General features: G+C 38.8%; 1 protein-coding gene across 1 annotated transcript in view; it reads right to left on the bottom strand.

Annotated features, from left to right (window-relative positions):
• Positions 1-22092, bottom strand: part of LOC109554059 (solute carrier family 15 member 2-like) — a 68276-nt gene that overhangs the window by 18856 nt on the left and 27328 nt on the right. The window contains 10 exon segments of the mRNA XM_070797235.1: positions 1299-1343; positions 1433-1522; positions 1693-1779; positions 2192-2274; positions 10236-10313; positions 10589-10679; positions 13056-13155; positions 14791-14932; positions 15598-15685; positions 17728-17901. Of these exon segments, the coding sequence (XP_070653336.1) occupies positions 1299-1343; positions 1433-1522; positions 1693-1779; positions 2192-2274; positions 10236-10313; positions 10589-10679; positions 13056-13155; positions 14791-14932; positions 15598-15685; positions 17728-17865 (942 nt within the window). The 5' untranslated portion in view covers positions 17866-17901.

The following is a 22092-nucleotide window of genomic DNA, read 5'->3' as shown; positions in this document are numbered from 1 at the left end:
TGTGGGGGAATAGGCTAGAGATGGCTTTAGGCTATGGCTTCTGAAGGCAGATGGGCATAAGGGAGAATCTTATTTTCTGTGAGCTATGCTTTCTTTAACTTGAAAGAGACTAGAGTTAGTGTGTTTTTATTAATCCCATTAACTGCAGTCATAGGCGGTAATAATGTGAAGGACAAAAAGGTATGATGGTTAGGTGACGTCTCTCATTGATAGAGTGTTTCTAAAGTTGTTCTCCAGAGGGTCAAAAAAAAAGACAACCAGGTAAGTCCTGGACAGTCAGAGGAGGGGTAAAGGTGAAATTATATTAGGGAAGCTTCAAACAGGCCGGCTGATAAAACCCTGGCGTTATACCTCTCCACCCTCTTCATAACTGAGATGGCAGGAGAACAGACAATAATCTAGACAGTGGGAACAAATGAGGGAAGAGTTTGTCAGTGTATGGAAATTAGAAAATTTTTAAATTATGTTTAAAATTTTCCCACTATTTCTGTATCTATGTACAAAATATCCACCTCTGGATCCTCTGTTGTGAGCCCTGCCTGAGGTGGGTCAATTGTGTTGTGTTCTTATTGCTCAGTTGCTAAGTTGTGTCCAACTCTGCCACCTAGTGGACAGCAGCACGCCAAGCTCCTCTGATCTCTGTCTCCCAGAGTTTGCTCAAATTCATGTCTATTGGGTTGGTGATGCTATCTAACCATTTCATCCTCTGCCCCATTCTCTTCTTTTGCGTTCAGACTTTCCCAGCACCAGGGTCTTTTCCAAGAAGTTGGTTCTTTGTATCAAATGGGCAAAGTATTGGAGCTTCAGCTTCAGCAACAGTCCTTCCAATGAATATTCAGGGTTGATTTCCTTTAAGAATTGATTGATTTGATCTCCTTGCAACCCAAGGGCCTCTCAAGAATCTCCAACACCACAATTTGAAAGCATCAATTCTTTGTCACTCAGCCTTCTTTATTGTCCAACTAGTTGTGTTGTAGCAGCAATCAAACCTGCTGTGCCCTGGTCAGGCTTAGATAAAATATCCATGGCCAGGCTTTATCACTTCATTTGCTATCCTCTCAATGCTTCCTGTATACACTGAAACCTTTCCATCCTTACATTTCTGATTTCTAAAGATAAGATTCTGTCTTTTATTTCCAGACTCTCTTTACTTTGTCTACTCACTCAGTATCTTCATGCTAAAGGCATCTCTTTTACAATTTTATGTCAGTTTTCAGGCAAAAACATAAAGAAAATTTTCCTTAGTGTGGATTAAAAAGAAAATGATAGACTTTGGAAAAAAAATGTCTTCTACTCACCAAATTCCCATTCATTCTGGTGGCTTGCAAGGTCCATCGTGAGCCCTACAGCAAACAGATGCTATTAGAGGAAATCCCTTTCCTTTGAAAGAGAAGGGGCTGGAAGAGGTAGTTTTCAAAAGAACTATTCTTACCTGCTGATCCAAAAGCGCCCAGAACATGGGCAATGGGATATAAAGGAACAGTACCCTGGTCAGTGCCTTCACATCCATAATGAGCTGCTTCTGCAAAGAGGAGGAAGAAGGAATAGGCTGAATTGGCAGTTAAGAATTTCTTGCTTAGTAGAAATGGCCCAGAACAGTAAGAGAAGAGGTCAAATACAGTAGGAGAGAATCAGTTTGGTTATTAAGAAAAACTCTATGGAGGCATCAGATGTTTCTGCAGTTCAACTTACTGGGTATTTCTCAGCTGCCCAGTCCAGCCAGTGTTCTCGCTTGGGATTGTCCCCAGAATGGTTCTTGAAACGGCTGGAAATGGCAAACTAGGGCAGAGCATAGATATCAGAAGAGAGGAAAAAGCAAACAAAAAACCCATCCCCTGCCTTTTCCATTTCACTTTATCTTCCCTTAGACACACATACTCTTGAGTGACTTAATCTAACCTTTTGATTTCATCACACATTGAATTTCAGAATATTTGAAATATAATTTCAACATATATAACTACATTTCAGAAAACTTTTGCCAGTTTTTAAAAATGATTATATTATTTTTAGCTTAAAGGTTAAATAGAGGCATCGAGTGATGTTTGATCAATCCCACTTTCTAAAAGTCACAGAAGCAGCGCAGAGGTCATTGAGAAAAGTGTATAGCCATGTTTAAAGGCCTATAGGCTCAGAACAGCATTTCTTTTCTTGTGATTGAAAAAGGCAGGCAAACAAGTCATGAACTTACCCAGATACATTTGACCACTTGATTCAGTATGTTTCCTTCAGGAGGTGATTTTCTGTATAGTTTACTTCCCATTGCAAACACAACTGCAGTAGATGAACAAAGTTCTTAGCTTCTCATTTAGCACATTGAGTTGTCAACACTAAGGACACACTGCTGAAATGTAGGAATGATTGACACATCTCATAAAGGGTGGAAACTGACTGATGCTCCCTGACTTTGGAGTCATAAAAACTATGGGAGCAAGAGAAAAATAAAATGGTCAATGTGTAGACTTTCCTGTAATCACAGAAATGAAAGTCACCTCTGAATTTACACTGTTCTTCTCCATCTCTACATCTGATACACTACCAGCTTTCACCAACCCTCTCTTTTGAGTGTGTTTCCTGCCTGTCCCTTCTCTGCATCACCAGGACTATGACTCATTTTGAACCTCACAACTTCTACCCCGAATTTTCAAAATGGCCACCAACTAGTTTTTCAATCCCTGTTTGCTTCTCCTCCTTCTAATCTGCTGCCAAATTAAAATGTTGTTTCCAAGACCTATCTAATAAACCCAAACTCCTGATATGGAAGGCCTTCCCAAATTCATTATTATCCTGATGGGTATTATTATCATTAACAATCTCTTGAAGGTTTATTATTATATGTAAAGTGTTAAGCATTTTACATAATAGTACTGATTTAACCTGACAAAGCTTTTACACATGAAAAAAATCAAGGATTAAAGAAGTCAAGCAATTTCTACAAAATTTTACAACTGTGAAGTGCCAGAAACTGCATTTTTGACCTTAGGCCTGTTGCCTCAAAAATTTATACTCTTAACCAACATAAAGCATGTCAGTCATTCATTCTTGCATCATATACTTTGCTGGACATTTTGTTGTTTAGTCAGTCAGTCTGACTCATTTGTGACTCCACGGACTGTAGCCCACCAGGCTCCTCTGTCCAAGATTTCTCAGGCAAGAATACCGGAGTGGGTTGCCACTTCCTCCTCCATGGGATCTTTTCAACCCAGGGATCCAACCTATATCTCCTACATTATAGGTGGATTCTTTACCAGTGAGCCACTGGATAAGCCCTTTGCTGGATACTACAGAGAATAAAGATATAAAAGACGTGACCCTGTCTGCAATGGAGCTCCTCTCAACTTCCCACTTCCTGCTTTTCCCTCATTACTCACCATTTGGTACTCTGTCCTCTAACCACTGTTCGTCATTCCTACTAACAATTCTGTTTTATTTCTGCTCTTGAACTCATTCTGTTTCCTTTAACCCTCATCTTTAATCACATCTCCAAAGCTATCTTTAGATGAATTAAATTTTCTTAATTTCTCCTTTATTTTCCAAATTGCCAAAATAAGAAATTACTTTTACAATTATAAAAAAATAATTTTGTTCATGTTTGTCAATTTTAAGTAAAATCTGTGGGAAACCTCCACCATGGTACCATCTCCAATGTACTTTCCTCCTGAATGGATTTCCCAGCTCCAGCAAGATGCCTCTCTAGCAGCTACTCTATCAAAGATGCCTTCCTCAGTGACCAGTAGCAATTTCCAATGTCCTTACATCTAGAAGGCCTGAATCACTTTACTTTTCTCTATCTCAGCTTTTAAATTTCTCCAGTCATCTCAGTCAGATTCACTCTACCACTTTTACTTTATTCATCCTCTCAGTTTCACCAAACTTCCCCAAATAGTATGCTTTACCTACCACAGTCTTCTTATTGTTGATAGAAAAAATAGTTCCGAGAAAGAATTCTAATCCTGTGAGACATGTCTGCAGATAAAGAGGTATCTAGACAAGTGGAAGTTTATGGACAGGAAGTAGACTGCTCTTGAAACTAAGAATGATCCTAAAAAGGGGCTGAAATTCTCAGGAATTCTGGTCTAAAAGTGACAAAGGAGTGATAAAAAGAGACCTTGACAGGGTTACCCTTAAATTTCAAGACCACTTAACTACAGAAGGTAAATAGGGACCTTGAGTTTCTTTACCATCTCCTCCCATGAGCGGACACTGTTGCCTCTTACTTCACAAACAAAATGGAAGGCTTCAAATGTAAACTCCTCAGCTTCTTGCCACCACATCTATGAGTTTCTGTAAGCACATCTATTCTTTCCTCTCAGTTAGGTGAAGGTGATGTTCTTCCTCCTGTGTAAAGGTAGTTGTGCCATATGTGCTTTCATACTGCTTACACTGTCTCATCTTACATCTTCAGCATCTTTCTTCACTGGAGTGTTTCTAATAATATTCAAGCATTCTCAACATCCTCTCCTGACTTCATGTCACTTTCAGTTATAAATACTTACCATCTTCCCTTTCATCCCTCTATTCACTTCCCAATCTGCTTTAATTAGTCTTGAATCTCCACCAATCTATCATAACTGATATCATCAAATCAATGATCTTTGTGTCCCTATATTTAATAGACATTAAAGCTGGGAAAGCATTATCTTGCTTTCCCAGTCAGTAACATTTGTTATTCTGAATGATTCCCTTCTTGAAATCTTGTTATCCAAGGCAAAACTACTATCATTTTGGCCATTTTTTTCCAGTATTATTTATGGGTTTTTCCTCTTTGCTTATCTTTTTTTTTTATTAACCCTTTACCTAGTTCAAACACAAAATTTCACTCAACACATTTTTGTTGTAAAGGAAATACAACAACTTATAAGTAAAGGCTGACTTGTATAAAGGTATGCTTAATACTGAATAATCTCATTTAATATGAATAATATAAACATATAAAGACTTGACAATCTATATACTGGAGAAAATAATCAATATTAAATTTTCACTACATTAAGACTCATTCACATACAAATTTGAAACATTATTCCAAAGATTTATGTCAGAGGTTGTCCCCTAGACATTTGATTCTGGCATTATTGAAATCACAGTGGTTCTTAACAGTTTTTTCCCTACCTGGACAGCCCTTCCCCAACTGTTCTTTAGTGAATCTTTATTTGAATAGTTACTCATACCTTTGCTGTACCTCCTTTTAGATATGTTTATTTCTGCATTTATCAAGTGAAGAAAATTTAATTGTTCACTTTTCTGTATCTTTACCAGGACGACAAAATTTCTTGTGAAACAATTACTATGACCTGTTTATAGTGCCTAGCTCATTTGCTTGTCTTTTAAATACCTGGGTTCCTCAGGGTTCTATCCTTACTGTCTCAGTTCAGTTCAGTTCAGTCACTCAGTCGTGTCCGACTCTTTGCGACCCCATGAATCACAGCACGCCAGGCCTCCCTGTCCATCACCAACTCCTGGAGTTCACTCAGACTCACATCCATTGAGTCAGTGATGCCATCCAGCCATCTCATCCTCTGTCGTCCCCTTCTCCCCCTGCCCCCAATCCTTCCCAGCATCAGAGTCTTTTCCATAGAGTCAACTCTTCACATGAGGTGGCCAAAGTACTGGAGTTTCAGCTTTAGCATCATTCCTTCCAAAGAAATCCCAGGGTTGATCTCCTTCAGAATGGCCTGGTTGGATCTCCTTGCAGTCCAAGGGACTCTCAAGAGTCTTCTCCAACACCACAGTTCAAAAGCATCAATTCTTCGGCACTCAGCTTTCTTCACAGTCCAACTCTCACATCCATACATGACCACTGGAAAAACCATAGCCTTGACTAGACGGACCTTTGTTGGCAAAGTAATGTCTCTGCTTTTGAATATGCTATCTAGGTTGGTCATAACTTTTCTTCCAAGGAGTAAGCGTCTTTTAATTTCATGGCTGCAGTCACCATCTGTAGTGATTTTGGAGACCAGAAAAATAAAATCTGACACTGTTTCCCCATCTATTTCCCATGAAGTGATGGGACCGGATGCCATGATCTTAGTTTTCTGAATGTTGAGCTTTAAGCCAACTTTTTCACTCTCCACTTTCACTTTCATCAAGAGGCTTTTTAGTTCCTCTTCACTTTCTGTCATAAGGGTGGTGTCATCTGCATACCTGAGGTTATAGATATTTGTCCTGGCAATCTTGATTCCAGCTTGTGCTTCTTCCAGCCCAGCGTTTCTCATGATGTACTCTGCATAGAAGTTAAATAAGCAGAGTGACAATATACAGCCTTGACGTACTCCTTTTCCTATTTGGAACCAGTCTGTTGTTCCCTGTCTAGTTCTAACTGTTGCTTCCTGATCTGCATACAGATTTCTCAAGAGGCATGTCAGGTGGTCTGATATTCCCATCTCTTTCAGAATTTTCAGTTTATTGTGATCCACACAGTCAAAGGCTTTTGCATAGTCAACAAAGCAGAAATAAATGTTTTTCTGGAACTCTCTTGCTTTTTCGATGATCCAGCGGATGTTGGCAATTTGATCTCTGGTTCCTCTGCCTTTTCTAAAACCAGCATGAACATCTGGAAGTTCATGGTTCATGTATGGCTGAAGCCTGGCTTGGAGAATTTTGAGCATTACTTTACTAGCGTGTGAGATGAGTGCAGTTGTATGGTAGTTTGAGGATTCTTTGGCATTGCCTTTCTTTGGGACTGGAATGAAAACTGACCTTTTCCAGTCCTGTGGCCACTGCTGAGTTTTCCAAATTTGCTGGCACATTGAATGCAGCACTTTCACAGTATCATCTTTTAGGATTTGAAATAGCTCAACTGGAATTCCATCACCTCCACTAGCTTTGTTCATAGTGATGCTTTCTAAGGCCCACTTGACTTCACATTCCAGGATGTCTGGCTCTAGGTGAGTGATCACATCATCATGATTATCTGGGTTGTGAAGATCTTTTTTGTACAGTTCTTCTGTATATTCTTCCCACCTCTTCTTAATATCTTCTGCTTCTGTTAGGTCCATACCATTTCTGTCCTTTATCGAGCCCATCTTTGCATGAAATGTTCTTTTGGTATCTCTAATTTTCTTGAAGAGATCTCTAGTCTTTCCCAGCCTATTGTTTTCCCCTATTTGTTTGCACTGGTCACTGAGGAAGGCTTTCTTATCTCTCCTTGCTATTCTTTGGAACTCTGTATTAAAATGGGTATATCTTTCTTTTTCTTCTTTGTTTTTTGCTTCGCTTCTTTTCACAGCTATTTGTAAGGCCTCCCCAGACAGCCATTTTGCTTTTTTGCATTTTTTTCCCTTGGGGATAGTCTTGCTCCCTGTCTCCTGTACAATGTCACAAACCTCCGTCCATAGTTCTTCAGGCACTCTGTCTATCAGATCTAGTTCCTTAAGTATTTCTCATTTCTACTGTATAATTGTTAGGGATTTGATTTAGGTCATACCTGAATGGTTTAGTGGTTTTCCCTACTTTCCTCCATTTAAGTCTGAATTTGGCAATAAGGAGTTCGTGATCTGAAACATAGTCAGCTCCCGGTCTTGTTTTTGCTGACTGTATAGAGTTTCTCCATCTTTGGCTGCAAAGAATATAATCAGTCTGATTTCAGTGTTGACCATCTGGTGATGCCCAGATTAATTGTGATTAATTGCTGTTAATTCTTTAGGTCTTATCTTCCATTTCATTTCTTTAGGCCAAGCTTTTCTGAGCCTCAAAGCCTTAAATATCCCTCCTATTTATTCCTATAGCTTCCTCTGTATTTCCCCAGTTGTGACAGTGATCATACTATACTGAAAATTCCTGTTTACATGTCTGTTTCCCTTCTCCTGCTAGACCGCATATATTCTTTGAAAGCATGAATGCTGTAGCTATCTAATCCACCAACGTGATGCCAATAACTAGAACAAAATCTAACACATAAAGGCTCATTAAATAAATGTTTGTTGAATGAATTAATGAGTGAAAAAATCTAATGAATAAATTATAGTGAAATGTCAGAGAACTGAATTATTAGTACCCAGAAAACTGAAGTAGTTGACTAACAATGACAGCTAATACCTGTTTGAGTGAGTGAAGTCGCTCAGTCATGTCTAACTCTTTGTGACCCCATGGACTATAGCCTGCCAGGCTCCTCCCTCCATGGCAAGAATACTGGAGTCGTTTGCCATTTCCTTCTCCAGGGGTTCTTCCTCACCCAGGGACTGAACCCAGGTCTCCTGCATTGCAGGCAGACTCCTTACCATCTGAGCCAACAAGTACTTGTTTAATATTTCATAATTTATAGAACATTTCCGTTATAATATTTCTTTTGATCTTCATAATTACTCTGACATGTAAATAATATTATTGTGCAATGATTCAAAGAAAAGGGCATAGTACTAATCAGAGGAAAACTAATCAGAGGAAGATAATTTGGCTTTGAATAGAGAAGCAAACAGAGACTGTATTATCACAGGGCTCCTAGAATAATGCATAAATTTCTTGGAATTGAAATTTCAATCTGAGTAATACTATTAGCCCCATCCCTTGGTTGAAAATAATCAGATGGAACATTGAGCTTTTGGGCTCTTTATCCTCTAATGAGCTTTTTATGTGTTTGGACTGGATATCCTCCAGGGGGGATGTCACCCAAAGGCTCAGTGTGAGAACAAGTCTCCAGGTCAATAATTAGAAACAATCATGTCCAAGTTTTCCCTTAGACTGTGTAAACTAAGCAACACACACATTCCTCTTCCTCTTCCATTGCTGGATTCTTGGTGGTAAAGAGAATAAATGCCATTTGATCTATGTAGCATCAGTTTCCCCCTATTTATACAAGTCCTATTTATTTATTTGTTTTTAATTTGAGTATAGTTGCTTTACAGCGTTGTGTTAGTTTCTGCTGTACAACAATGTGATGCAGCTAAATGAATACATATATCCCCTCCTTCATGAGCCTCCCTCTCACCACTCCCACCCATTTAGGTCATCCCAGAGGGCTGAGTTGTGCTGCCTACGCTATATAGCAGCTTCCCATTAGCTATCTATTTTACACACGGTAGTGTCTATACATATGTCAATACTACTCTCTGAATTTGTCCCACTCTCTCCTTCCTCCTCTGTGTCCACAAGTCCATTTTCTATGTCTGTGTCTCTATTCCTGCCTTGCAAAGAGGTTCATCAGTACCATTTTTTCCCTATATTCCATATATATGTTATATATATGCATTAATATACAACATTTACTTTTCTCTTTCTGACTTACTACATGCTTTATGACACACTCTAGGTTCATCCACATCACTACAAATAATTCAGTTTTGTTCCTTTTTATGGCTGAGTAATATTCCATTGTATATATGTATCTTATCTTCTTTATCCATTCATCTGTCAATGACATTTAGGTTGCTTCATGTCCAGGCTATTGTAAATAGTTCTGGAATGAACACTGGGGTACATGTGTGTTTTTGAATTGTGGTTTTCTCAGGGTATGTGCCTAGTAGTGGGATTGCTGTGTCCTGTGGTAGTTTTAGTTTCTCAAGGAAACTCCATACTGTTTCCCTCATGGCTGTATCAGTTTCTATTCCCACCAACAGTGTGAAAGGGTTCCCTTTTTTCACACCCCCTCAAGCATTTATTGTTTATAGATTTTTTGTTGATGGCCATTTTGATAGGTTTCCCCTACTTATCCAACTACTCTTATTCTCTTTGCTCAAAGGAAACTTCTTGGGAGCATTGCAGAGCAGGGCAGAAACAGCTAAATCCAGAAACTTTAAAAGGCCCAAAGAATTTAAAACACCTTCTAATTACTAGATAAATAGTTATTAGATAAAATAAGCTGGTTTGAGTGGAAGGATTATTTTCTTTGCTTCACGATATACTGCAGTATAGATGAGTACGTCTCAACCATGCCTACAATTAGAATCACCTAAATACTTAAAAATTTACAGATACCAAGGCCGTATCCTACCGAGATCCTCCTTTAATTGGTCCTACATGGGGCATCCAAGGATCAGTCTTTTTAAAAGATCTTTAGGAAACTTAGTTATGTAACCTTCAGTATTTTTTTTTTTTTTGAGATTTCTGACTTTATTCAGTTAATTTATCTACAATGTCTAGGTGAAACCCCTAAAATGACATTTACCTAATAATGGCCATCATCAAAAATTCTAATAGGTTAGTGTGAGTACTGAATGCAAAAGTTTGTGAAAAGTGCTTACATCATGCTTTCCATGTGGAAGGCATCAGTGGTTATTAGTTTCCTTCACTGTACTTACCAAGAGCTATCAGCATAAGCAGTCCTGGAACTCCAAAAGCCAGTGCATAGCAGTCCTTCCCAAAACACTGCACATCTCCTACAGGAAAAAATAAAGCCAAATTATTCCTGAATCTTAAGTCTTTGATGTTCTATTCCATAAGCTCAGGTTTTTGAGGTCATAGACATAGCCATCCTCTTTCCTCCCATCACCTAATCTGTAATCCTTCTTTTAGGGTAGACAATTCAAGATTAAAAGAAATACACTCAGATTTTCAAGCCCTTATAAAAGAGGATGGACAGTAAGAAGCCTTGAACAGATTTCTGGCTGGCCAGAATAAAACTTATACAGAGGTCCTCAGAAAAGATCCCAACCTCTCAGCATGGGTGTGACAAATGTAGAAATCAAGCTCCCTGCATTGATAGAGAGGTAGAAGACTGAGAAGTATCTAGTCCGTTCCTCTGCCTGAAAAAATAAATAAAAAGGACAAATCATCAGTTCAATGTGCCTACTCAGTCCCTCCCAACCTCATGTTCAGACTAAGTGAGAGGTACATACACTGATTCAGATATTGCCTCCATGGTTTGTGACTATCATATTAGATATTTTAATTAGATATCTTGCTGACCCCAGACAAATATTTCTCTATCTTTCAAACACTAGTATAAGCAAGCATCTTTAATATTTTTTATCACTTTATCTTGGCAAAAATGGTTATCTTTTATGAAAGTGAGTGCAAGCGTTAGTAGCTCAGTTGTGTCTGACACTTTGCGACTCCATGGACTACATATAGCCCACCAGGCTTCTCTCTCCATGGAATTCTCCAGGCAAGAATACTGGAGTGGATTGCCATTTCCTTCTCTAGGGGATCTTCCCAACCCAGAGATCAAACCTGGATCTCCTGCATTCCAGGCAGATTCTTTGCCATCTGAGCCACCAGGGAAGTCCTATCTTGTATACTACATCTATGCTTTGTGTTAAGTAAGTAAGTAAGTAAAGTCGCTCAGTCGGGTCTGACTCTTTGTAATCCCATGGACTGTAGCCCACCAGGCTCCTCCGTTCATGGGATTCTCCAGGCAACAATACTGGAGTGGGTTGCCATTTCCTTCTCCAGGGGATCTTCCCGACCCTGGAATCGAACCCAGGTCTCCCACATTGCCGGCAGACGCTTTAACCTCTGAGCCACCAGGGATGAATTGTGTTATATATGTATTTTTGCATTAAATGTCTGTTTCTTTCAGTAGGTTGAGAGTTCTAAGAGGCCAGAAATTGTATCTTACTATTTTCTGTAATCTCAACTATCATTACTATTATAGCACCTGATTTATATTACAGACTCAGTTCAGTTCAGTCACTCAATTGTGTCTGACTCTCTGTGACCCCATGGACTGCAGCACATCAAGCCTCCCTGTCCAACACGAACTCCCAGAGTTACAGACTCAGTAAATATTTTTTAATGGAATTAAGTGAATGAATAACTGAGATAAAAATTAAATAGATTTTGTGGAATGTGTGGTAGGAATAGGACTAGAACATGATTCTAGTAAACTGTTGATCAAACAGGATAATTTTCCTAATGCTTCCCTAATGCTTATGGGAAGTCTGCCAGAGAGTAGAAAAGGAAGTCTGTGGGCTTGAAAGTGACTGGTGGAAACTTGAATGTGGGTTTGTCATATTTCTGGAATATCTTTGTGGAGAGCTTACAAAATTAAGTAACTTTCAAATAAAGTTGTTGACACTTTATTTATTATGCACATCTGTGCTTCATTCTGACTTCCCATATCTTTTTCTGACACATCAGCACAATCTCCATTTTCTATATATGGTGTATTTTGCTTCCTCTTCTGGTCCCCACTTAAATCTGTTCTACTCACCCATGTGTATAGTTCATTATGCATAGAATTCCACTTGCCAGAGGCTGGTTATTTCTCCAGGTTAGCAAGCAGTTATATTCTATGGACCCTTGGGCAGATGAAGAATATAAAATAACTCAAATGTTCTGATGGGTTAGAGGAAGGAAGGAAGACAAATCACAGAGAAAGAACAGAAAAACAGATACACGATAAATAGCTATAGAAGAGGAAATAATACATAAACAAAATCAAAAAGGAAAACTGAGAGGTAAAAAGAAGTTAGAAATGTTGTCTGATCCAAGAATAGACTACTTCCCTTTCCTGGTTGTCACTGCTTCCTTAACAGACCCATTTTTACATTTATTCATACTGATTTTTCCCCACTGACAATGGAAAGTATTTAGGAAAAGAAGAAATGATTATCCAGACATGTTCATCTAGAGAAACTCATTCTGTTTTATCCCAAATGGTCATTTTCCCCTTTCATAGAATCCTGAAGCTAGAGATGCTCAAATCATCTCCACACTACTCACCACCTCCCATTCCCAAAGTGATGACCATGTATTTTCTAAAATACCTCAAGTGAGAGCAAACTCACTACTTTTAACTATTTCAAGTTTTTCTTTCCATCAAGCAAACAGCTGATTTTCTATAGCTTTCTTTTATTGATCTTTGGATTAATTACTGACATCCTTCCAATATCTATAGACAGTTGTAATATTCTCTTTAATCTTCTCTTATCCAGGCTAAATATCTCCTTTTCCCTCAACCTTTCCTCATAAGATACACCTTTTAGTCCACTTGCCACCTTGGTCACTTTCCTTTGAAATGTTTCCGTTTTTCTCTCTATTAATGACCAGTACCCAGCACTGAACACAACTCTTCAGATATGATCTGATAGTGAATTACTTCATTCTTGGCAAATGGCTACCTGTTATTTAATGCCTGCTCTACTTTTTTTAAAACATACAAATGACAGGACTCTTACATGTTTTTCTTCAAACTGGTCTCCACCAAAAGCTGCCACGCAGGGTTTGATACCTCCTGTTCCCAAAGCTATTAGACTCAGGCCGACCATTGACAGGACTCTGAAATGGAAAGGTGAGAGTACTAATCATACTGATACTAAATACAACTGTAGAAATGGAATATAGAGCTATAAGTGAAAAAATATGTGTACAAGGGCACGACCTCCCTCACATTTCTATACTAGGAGAGACTAGGGAGCATTTACAACCTTCATAATCCTTGAGTTTCTGCCAGAAAGTATCATTACATGGGAAGATTTTGTCCCTGATACTTTCATTTATGTCATGTGTGCAACATATAGAAGCAGATACTCAAAGAACTCCAGAGTTAAGGCACTGGTTCTCAGTTTCATTATAATCAAAGGACACTTCCATAAAAGTCCTTGTGAACTTTTATCCCACATATCCTTAGTAACTACAAAATTAAATTTTAAGTTAGTCATAACTAATAGGAGATATGTCAGTGATTTCTGATGGGACAACAATAATAAGGTATCTAACATCCTAAATCTCAAACAAAATTCTTAACTCATTGGAAAATACACATATAAACATATGATAAACAAGAATATATATTATCTGCTTCTTGGACAAGACTAATTCTCTCTACTAACTGAACCAACAGAAATCAGAACTTGATCACATGGCCAAGCACATACACCAAGGAGAGATAGATGATTGTCCTGTTGAAAGAGTTAAATCAATCAGTCTACAAACAGAATTCAGATATTTGAGTAATATAGACTCAGAATTTATACTGTTCTCAGTGCCAGAATAAATGAAGCAGGAGGAGGAAGAGTTGGAGGAGAAAAGAATTATCTGAGAAATGCAAACAGATTTTCCCTCAGAGATTTTTAATATTAATTACTAAGTTCAAGGCTACAAGAAATCATGCAATAAAGATACTTTTTAGCTTTATTCAACCTAACATTTTCCCAAACTTATTTAACTATGAGAGCTTTATATTCCTACATACCATTCACCAGATCCTATGCAATCAATTTTCAACAAAATGGACTTTGAGAAATGCTAATTTAGACAATTCCAGAGATGACAACTCCACAGAAAATATCTGAGTGATGGATACCTGAGATCCATCTCTGGTCCAAGAGGATGATGTTATAGGGGACAAGTATAACATTATCCCTAAACATCTCTTGGTACTATTTTCAGAGACTTAAAATATATTGAAATGAATAGACTGTTAGTCTAACTCATGAAAATATTTATTGTATTCTTAAGAAAGAAACTATAGAAAGAAGTCAGAAAAGAGAAAGAGATGGTAAAAGAGCTGCAAAGAGGGACTTATAAGAAGATACTAAAAAGGTTGAAATGACTCAATCTGGAGGAGAGATGGATAGTATATCAAATTACTATTAATACATTGAATTTTACATTTTGTTGTCAACTATCTCTGTCACCTGAGATCAGAACAAGAATTGGTCTTAAACTTCAGAATGGTAGGTTAAAATTAGATACAAGAAAAAACCCCTCCTGATGGAAAAGGGGATAAAAATATTGGAAACATTGATTATGAAGAGACAAAACCTTTCTGTATTGTCAGTCTGACAGAGATTCTTATTTGTCATGGATGACACAAGTATATTCTTGCTTGGAAGCAAGAGGCTAGAAGTGATAGTCTCTGCGCAATTATTTGATGAAACTTCTTGGAACATGACATCCTATTGTCCTTACTTGAATTTTCCCAACCATGAGTCAGCAATGACTGCTCCCAAGATGGGAGTGAAATAACAGAGGCTGCTGAAGGCGTGGTACACAGACGTGGAAGTGTCTTCACTCCAGTGCAGGTAATACAGGAAATACAGGGTCAGCACAGCTAAGCAAAAAAAAAAAAAAAAAAGAGAGAGAGAGAGAGAGCCAAAACAAAATAGATACATTAAAATATTTATGGAGGAAAAGAACATTTGATAAGATCTTTGAAGGTGATCTTGACCTTTAACAGTCCAATCTGTGAAGCAACTGAGGAGTGACTGTTGGGCAGTAGAAGGGCCCTTGGGAGTTGTGGTTGTAAAAGGGGCTGTGCTTAGTCTACAAACAACACTGCCTTCAGTCTTTGTGCATATATCACCATTTAGGTCAATCTGAAAGATAAAATGGGGCTTCTAATATCCCTTCCTTCTCCTTCCCCCCAAAATTGGACATGACTTAGTGACTAAACCACCACTCTCTTTCCCAGCAACAGTGTAATCCATAGACCTGAAGGACAGAAATAAAGAATGGAATGCCCTTGATGAGAGTTTTTCCACTTATATTCTCATAGGCTTTATTCTGGTTTCCAATACTCCTTTCTGGTTTTGGTCTTTATGAGTTAGTAGGTGAAATCCCATCAGGCATTTGTGGGGACATCTTCACCAAAGGAAAGGACAAACTGGATGAAGGCAGAAAGAATAGACAAGGGAAATAAGTGCATATAAGATAGGTTGTTACAAACATAGGGTGAGAGTGTGTGGAGAAAAGTAGGACTTGGGGACACAAAATTACCTTTCATGCCATAATAGGAAAAGCGCTCACAGAATTCATTCACCACAATGAAGACAATACTCAGTGGATAGTTGGAGCCACAGATTTTCTAGGAAACAAAAAGACACTGGTTCAAGCATGAACAATATTTCCCCGCTTAGACCATTATACTGTTTCACAACAGAAAAAACCATTTAAGTCACCATGATAGGTCATGCAAAGCAATGGTCCCTACTCTTCATGAAATAGCCAGTATCATACTAAAAGTGCTTGCATTGCTGATCCAGCAGTCAGAGAAACCATTCTGAATACTCCTCTGTCCATCATTCATTTAATATGGAACTGCTAAGGCATTTCTTGATACTAGACACCAGGACTTGTTCATCTTTCCACAAGCACTAAATGGAAACCCTGGGGCACTGGGCAAGAGAATAATCATCCTTATTTCTAGGAATATAACAAAGAGTTGGCCTCTAGAGCATGTGATATCCAGGAAGTTACACTCAGATGTTAGTACCCTGCTTAGCTCCACTGTATAGATTAATCTTTCCGTCTCCACTTGCGCATTCATTGTGCTGGGAAGAATCTTAGCAATATGAAGACTTCCTGCCAGGCACAGAACCCGGTACATATTCCTAAAGGTAAGATGATTGGTTCCCTTACCCTTGGGCAGAGAATTCCTAAATCCTGTCAAATCAAATGTCCATTCTTTCTATGAATTAGAGATTCTGTAACATTTTCACACTAATCCTTTTGGGCATTAAAAGTGAAGTCGCTCAGTCGTGTCCGACTCTTGCAACCCCATGGACTGTAGCCTACCAGGCTCCTCTGTCCATGGGATTTTCCAGTCAATAGTACTGGAGTGGATTACCATTTCCTTCTCCAGGGGATCTTCCCGACCCAGGGATCGAACCTGGGTCTCCCACATTGTAGACAGACACTTTACCGTCTGAGCCACCAAAAGGACTATGCTATTCAATGCACTGTATCAGTCAGAATAAAAGGAATACCATGTTTTATTTCAAATCCCTACCCATTATGATAGTCCAACCAATATGAGAGATGGAGGTATGTGTCCTTGGTTCAACTGAATCTTGTCATGAGATTTTCTTTTAGTTGCTTTTTCAAATACACAAGATGTATGTATCTATATATATGTATAAGTAATGTATAAGATGTATATGTACATACATCTTTGTAAGCAGCCTTAAATTCTTTGGGACCAGAAGATATATGACTAACTAAATGAATGATAAATTAATAAATTAATGTACTCATTCTTTTATCCATATGGATATATAAACAGCCCTCCAAAATATGAATATATATTAATATATAATAAAAAGTTGCTTGAAAGACATAATGAATAGTCTTTTTATTTTTCCAGTTCACAGCTTAAGAATCATGCAAGCTGAAGTTTACTTAACATGCTTCTACTAGCTATGTAACACTGTCACTAGCGGTACTCAGATACTGATCCAGTCATTGTCACTACACCTGCCTTTCTATTTTAGTTTTATTATTCAAAAAACTACCATATCTAGGATACTGCTTAATACTACTTCTTTGCTTGTAGTGAGAACTCAGTAATACTTGCTGTAGGCTCTCTTCTTATAGGATTTTGATATGCGGATTAAATCCCAAGTGTATAAAGTAAAACATTATTGTTACTTCCTTGCTTCTCTGTCCTTTTGCCTATTGTAAACTGGAACACAGTAAGAGAGGCCAGATCTATTCTAAAACTTCTCTTGGTATCCAGCATAGACTCTGTGTATAGGGGAAATTAAGGGCTGAGTTTTGGAGTTTTTTTTTGGTAAAGAAAGAACAATCATGTACAGTTCTCTAGAAAGAGTACTTGCCAAGTTTTCATGGATATGCAAATTGTTTTTTCTTAGAAACTCACAATATACAATGAAACAACAGCCAAGTCCTGGATACCCACTGAAGAACTCTGACCACCTCCTGCTGCCGCTTCCTCTCCTAAGTTAAAGAAACTCCTGTTTAGATCTGGTTTACAGGTTCAGTCTAACTCCAAGAGAGAAAAGTTTTTAATATCTAATACAGCTCAACCTGACGCTGCAGGGATCAAGGAGGAGAACCAACAGACTACATCTCTTCCTGTCAGAGGCAGAGATGAATCCCAGGACTCACCGGAGATAGTTTCTTTGGAAAGTTGGAGGATTGAGGTGGTACCTCTTCAGTGGAGACAGGTAAAAAACGAGTGTCCTTGGATTCATTTTTCTGGAAGGGATTCATGGTTGGCTCCTCACTCTCTCTCTCTTCAAGCATTTGGCTTTGGTAGGCAGTTGGGACAGCTGCCAGCTACTGTGAAAAAGGAGGACTAGGCTTAACCCTGTGTCCAGTGAGTGTCCCACTTCAGAAGCTGCCTGCAAAGCAAAAAGCTGTAGAAGAAAGGATTGGGTCTCAAAGGCTAATTTAAAAGAATTTTTACATAAAAGGTAGAGGTCAGGAAAGTGAGACTAACAAATCATGGAATGAGACAATATAATGCTGGAGAATTGCAAATAAGGGAAAATAGTTAAGAATACAATGCCTGAAGCATAGCCTGGAGCATAGATTTCTAAAATCGATTTCAGGGTGATAAGAGCTGCCATTTACTGCACAGCTACTGTGGGTTTTTCCAGTAGTCATGTATGGATGTGAGATTTGGACTATAAAGAAAGCTGAGCGCCTAAGAATTTATGTTTTTAAACTGTGGTGTTGGAGAAGACTCTTGAGAGTCCCTTGGACAGCAAGGAGATCCAACCAGTCCATTTCTAAAGGAAATCAGTCCTGAATATTCATTGAAGCTGAAAATCCAATATTTTGGCCACCTGATGTGAAGAACCGACTCATTGGAAAAGACTCTGATGCTGGGAAAGATTGAAGGCGGGGGAAGAAGGGGACGACAGAGGATGAGATGGTTGTATGGCATCATTGACTCAATGGACATGAGTTTGAGTAAACTCCAGGAGTTGGTGATGGACAGGGAGGCCTGGCGTGCTGCAGTCCATGGCGTCACAAAGAGTCAGACATGACTGAGCGACTGAACTGAACTGTGGGGAAGGTTTATACACACACACACATTATATCTACATATTCTAATTCTAACTATCCTCATTTTACAGGAAATAATGTCTCAAGAGGTTGTGTAATTAGTCCAAAGTCAGGTGGCCAGTAAGTAGCAGATCTGGAATTTTCACTATGCCATTACAGATAGATTAGTACCAGTAATGCTTAAGGTCATTACTTAAGAATGACATCAATGGAGATAGAAACAGAAGAACATAGACGAATTGCACTGAAGAAGGAAAGTTATTTCCAAGCTGAATTTGGACAGACCACAAAATGTTGAATTTTGGTTTTCAATATTATAAAGTTCAGCTAGAAGGAAAATGGAGACTAAACCAAAAATAAGCCAGGAAACAGGTGAATCCATTATTTTATTTTAGAATAGGATATCCTAAGACTTTATCCATCATCAGAGATGGAAGGAATCCTAAATCTAAAGGAGAACATGTGTTTAGCAAGGTGTATGAATACAAAATCATCACATAGAAATTAATTGTATTTAAATATCAGCAAAAACAGAGAGAAGAGAGAATTTAAAAAATTATACCAGCTAATGGCATAAAAAATACCAAGGAATAAATCTATTCAAAGACATTGATACTAAACACTAAAACGTTATTGAAAGAAATTAAAATGTCTAAATAAATGGAGACACATACCATGTTCATGATTTGGAAGGCTCAGTAAAGATGTGAGAAATTCCCAAACCAATCTATGTTTGCAAGACAAAATTCAACAGGTTTGTGAGTGTAGAAAATGATGAGTTGATTTTTAGAATGCATATGGAGATACAAAAAGCCAAGAACAGCAAAGGCAATCTTGAAGAACAATAATGGCAGATTTGCACTACTCAGTAGGAAACCAATTATAAAGCTATAGTAATTATAACAGCATAATAGCTCAACTGGAATTTTATCACCTCCACTAGCTTTTTTCGTAGTGATGCTTTCTAAGGCCCACTTGACTTCACATTCCAAGATGTCTGGCTCTAGGTGAGTGATCACATCATCATGATTATCTGGGTTGTGAAGATCTTTTTTGTACAGTTCTTCTGTGTATTCTTGCCACCTCTTCTTAATATCTTCTGCTTCTGTTAGGTCCATACCATTTCTGTCCTTTATCGAGCCCATCTTTGCATGAAATATTCCTTTGGTATCTCTGATTTTCTTGAAGAGATCTCTAGTCTTTCCCATTCTGTTGTTTTCCTCTATTTCTTTGCATTGATCGCTGAGGAAGGCTTTCTTATCTCTTCTTGTTATTCTTTGGACTCTGCATTCAGATGCTTATATCTTTCCTTTTCTCCTTTGCTTTTCACTTCTCTTCTTTTCACAGCTATTTGTAAGGCCTCCCCAGACAGCCATTTTGCTTTTTTGCATTTCTTTTCTATGAGGATGGTCTTGATCCCTGTCTCCTGTACAATGTCACGAACCTCATTCCATAGTTCATCAGGCACTCTATCTATCAGATCTAGGCCCTTAAATCTATTTCTCGCTTCCACTGTATAATCATCAGGGATTTTATTGAGGTCATACCTGAATGGTCTAGTGGTTTTCCCTACTTTCTTCAATTTCAGTCTGAATTTGGCAATAAGGAGTTCATGGTCTGAGCCACAGTCAGCTCCTGGTCTTGTTTTTGCTGACTGTATAGAGCTTCTCCATCTTTGGCTGCAAAGAATATAATGAGTCTGATTTCGGTGTTGACCATCTGGTGATGTTCATGTACAGAGTCTTCTCTTGTGTTGTTGGAAAAGGGTGTTTGTTATGACCAGTGCATTTTCTTGGCAAAACTCTATTAGTCTTTGCCCTGCTTCATTCCATATTCCAAGGCCAAATTTGCCTGTTACTCCAGGTGTTTCTTGACTTCCTACTTTTGCATTCCAGTCCCCTATAATGAAAAGGACATCTTTTTTGGGTGTTAGTTCTAAAAGGTCTTGGAGGTCTTCATAGAACCGTTCTACTTCAGCTTCTTCAGCATTACTGGTTGGGGCATAGACTTGGATTACTGTGATATTGAATGGTTTGCCTTGGAAATGAACAGAGATCATTCTGTCGTTTTTGAGATTGCATCCAAGTACTGCATTTTGGAATCTTTTGTTGACTATGATGGCTACTCCATTTCTTCTGAGGGATTCCTGCCCGCAGTAGTAGATATAATGGTCATCTGAGTTAAATTCACCCATTCCAGTCCATTTTAGTTCATTGATTCCTATAATGTCGACATTCACTCTTACCATCTCCTCTTTGACCACTTCCAATTTGCCTTGATTCATGGACCTGACATTCCAGGTTCCTATGCAATATTGCTCTTTACAGCATCGGACCTTGCTTCTATCACCAGTCACATCCACAGCTGAGTATTCTTTTTGCTTTGGCTCCATCCCTTCATTCTTTCTGGAGTTATTTCTCCACTGATCTCCAGTAGCATATTGGGCACCTACTGACCTGCGGAGTTTCTCTTTCAGTATCCTATCATTTTGCCTTTTCATACTGTTCATGGGGTTCTCAAGGCAAGAGTACTGAAGTGGTTTGCCATTCCCTTCTCCAGTGGACCACATTCTGTTGGATCTCTCCACCATGACCCGCCCATCTTGGGTTGCCCCACGGACATGGCTTAGTTTCATTGAGTTAGACAAGGCTGTGGTCCTAGTGTGATTAGATTGACTAGTTTTCTGTGAGTATGGTTTCAGTGTATCTGCCCTCTGATGCCCTCTTGCAACACCTACCATCTTATTTGGGTTTCTTTTACCTTGGGCGTGGGGTATCTCTTCACGGCTGCTCCAGCAAAGCGCAGCCAATGCTCCTTACCTTGGACGACGGGTATCTCCTCACCGCCGCCCTTCCTGACCTTCAACATGGGATGGCTCCTCTAGGCCCTCCTGTGCCCGCGCAGCCACGGCGTGGGGTTGGTCCTCCTGGCCACGGTCCCTGGCCTTGGGCGGGGGATGGTGGGCCTTAGAAAGCATCACTACGAACAAAGCTAGTGGAGGTGATAGAATTCCAGTTGAGCTATTCCAAATCCTGAAGATGATGCTGTGAAAGTGCTGCACTCAACATGCCAGCAAATTTGGAAAACTCAGCAGTGGCCACAGGACTGGAAAAGGTCAGTTTTCATTCCAATCCCAAAGAAAGGCAATGCCAAAGAATCCTCAAACTACTGCACAATTGCACTCATCTCACACACTAGTAAAGTAATGCTCAAAATTCTCCAAGCCAGGCTTCAGCAATATGTGAACTGTGAACTTCCTGATGTTCAAGCTGGTTTTAGAAAAGGCAGAGGAACCAGAGATCAAATTGCCAACATCCACTGGATCATGGAAAAAGCAAGAGAGTTCCAGAAAAACATCTATTTCTGTTTTATTGACTATGTCAAAGCCTTTGACTGTGTGGATCACAATAAACTGTGGAAAATTCTAAAAGAGATGGGAATACCAGACCACCTGATCTG

Source organism: Bos indicus, chromosome 1 (genome assembly GCF_029378745.1).
Source record: "Bos indicus isolate NIAB-ARS_2022 breed Sahiwal x Tharparkar chromosome 1, NIAB-ARS_B.indTharparkar_mat_pri_1.0, whole genome shotgun sequence".
Taxonomy (NCBI): domain Eukaryota; kingdom Metazoa; phylum Chordata; class Mammalia; order Artiodactyla; family Bovidae; genus Bos; species Bos indicus.
The sequence above is the reverse complement of the archived record's forward strand: the minus strand, read 5'-3'. Positions and strand labels throughout refer to the sequence as shown.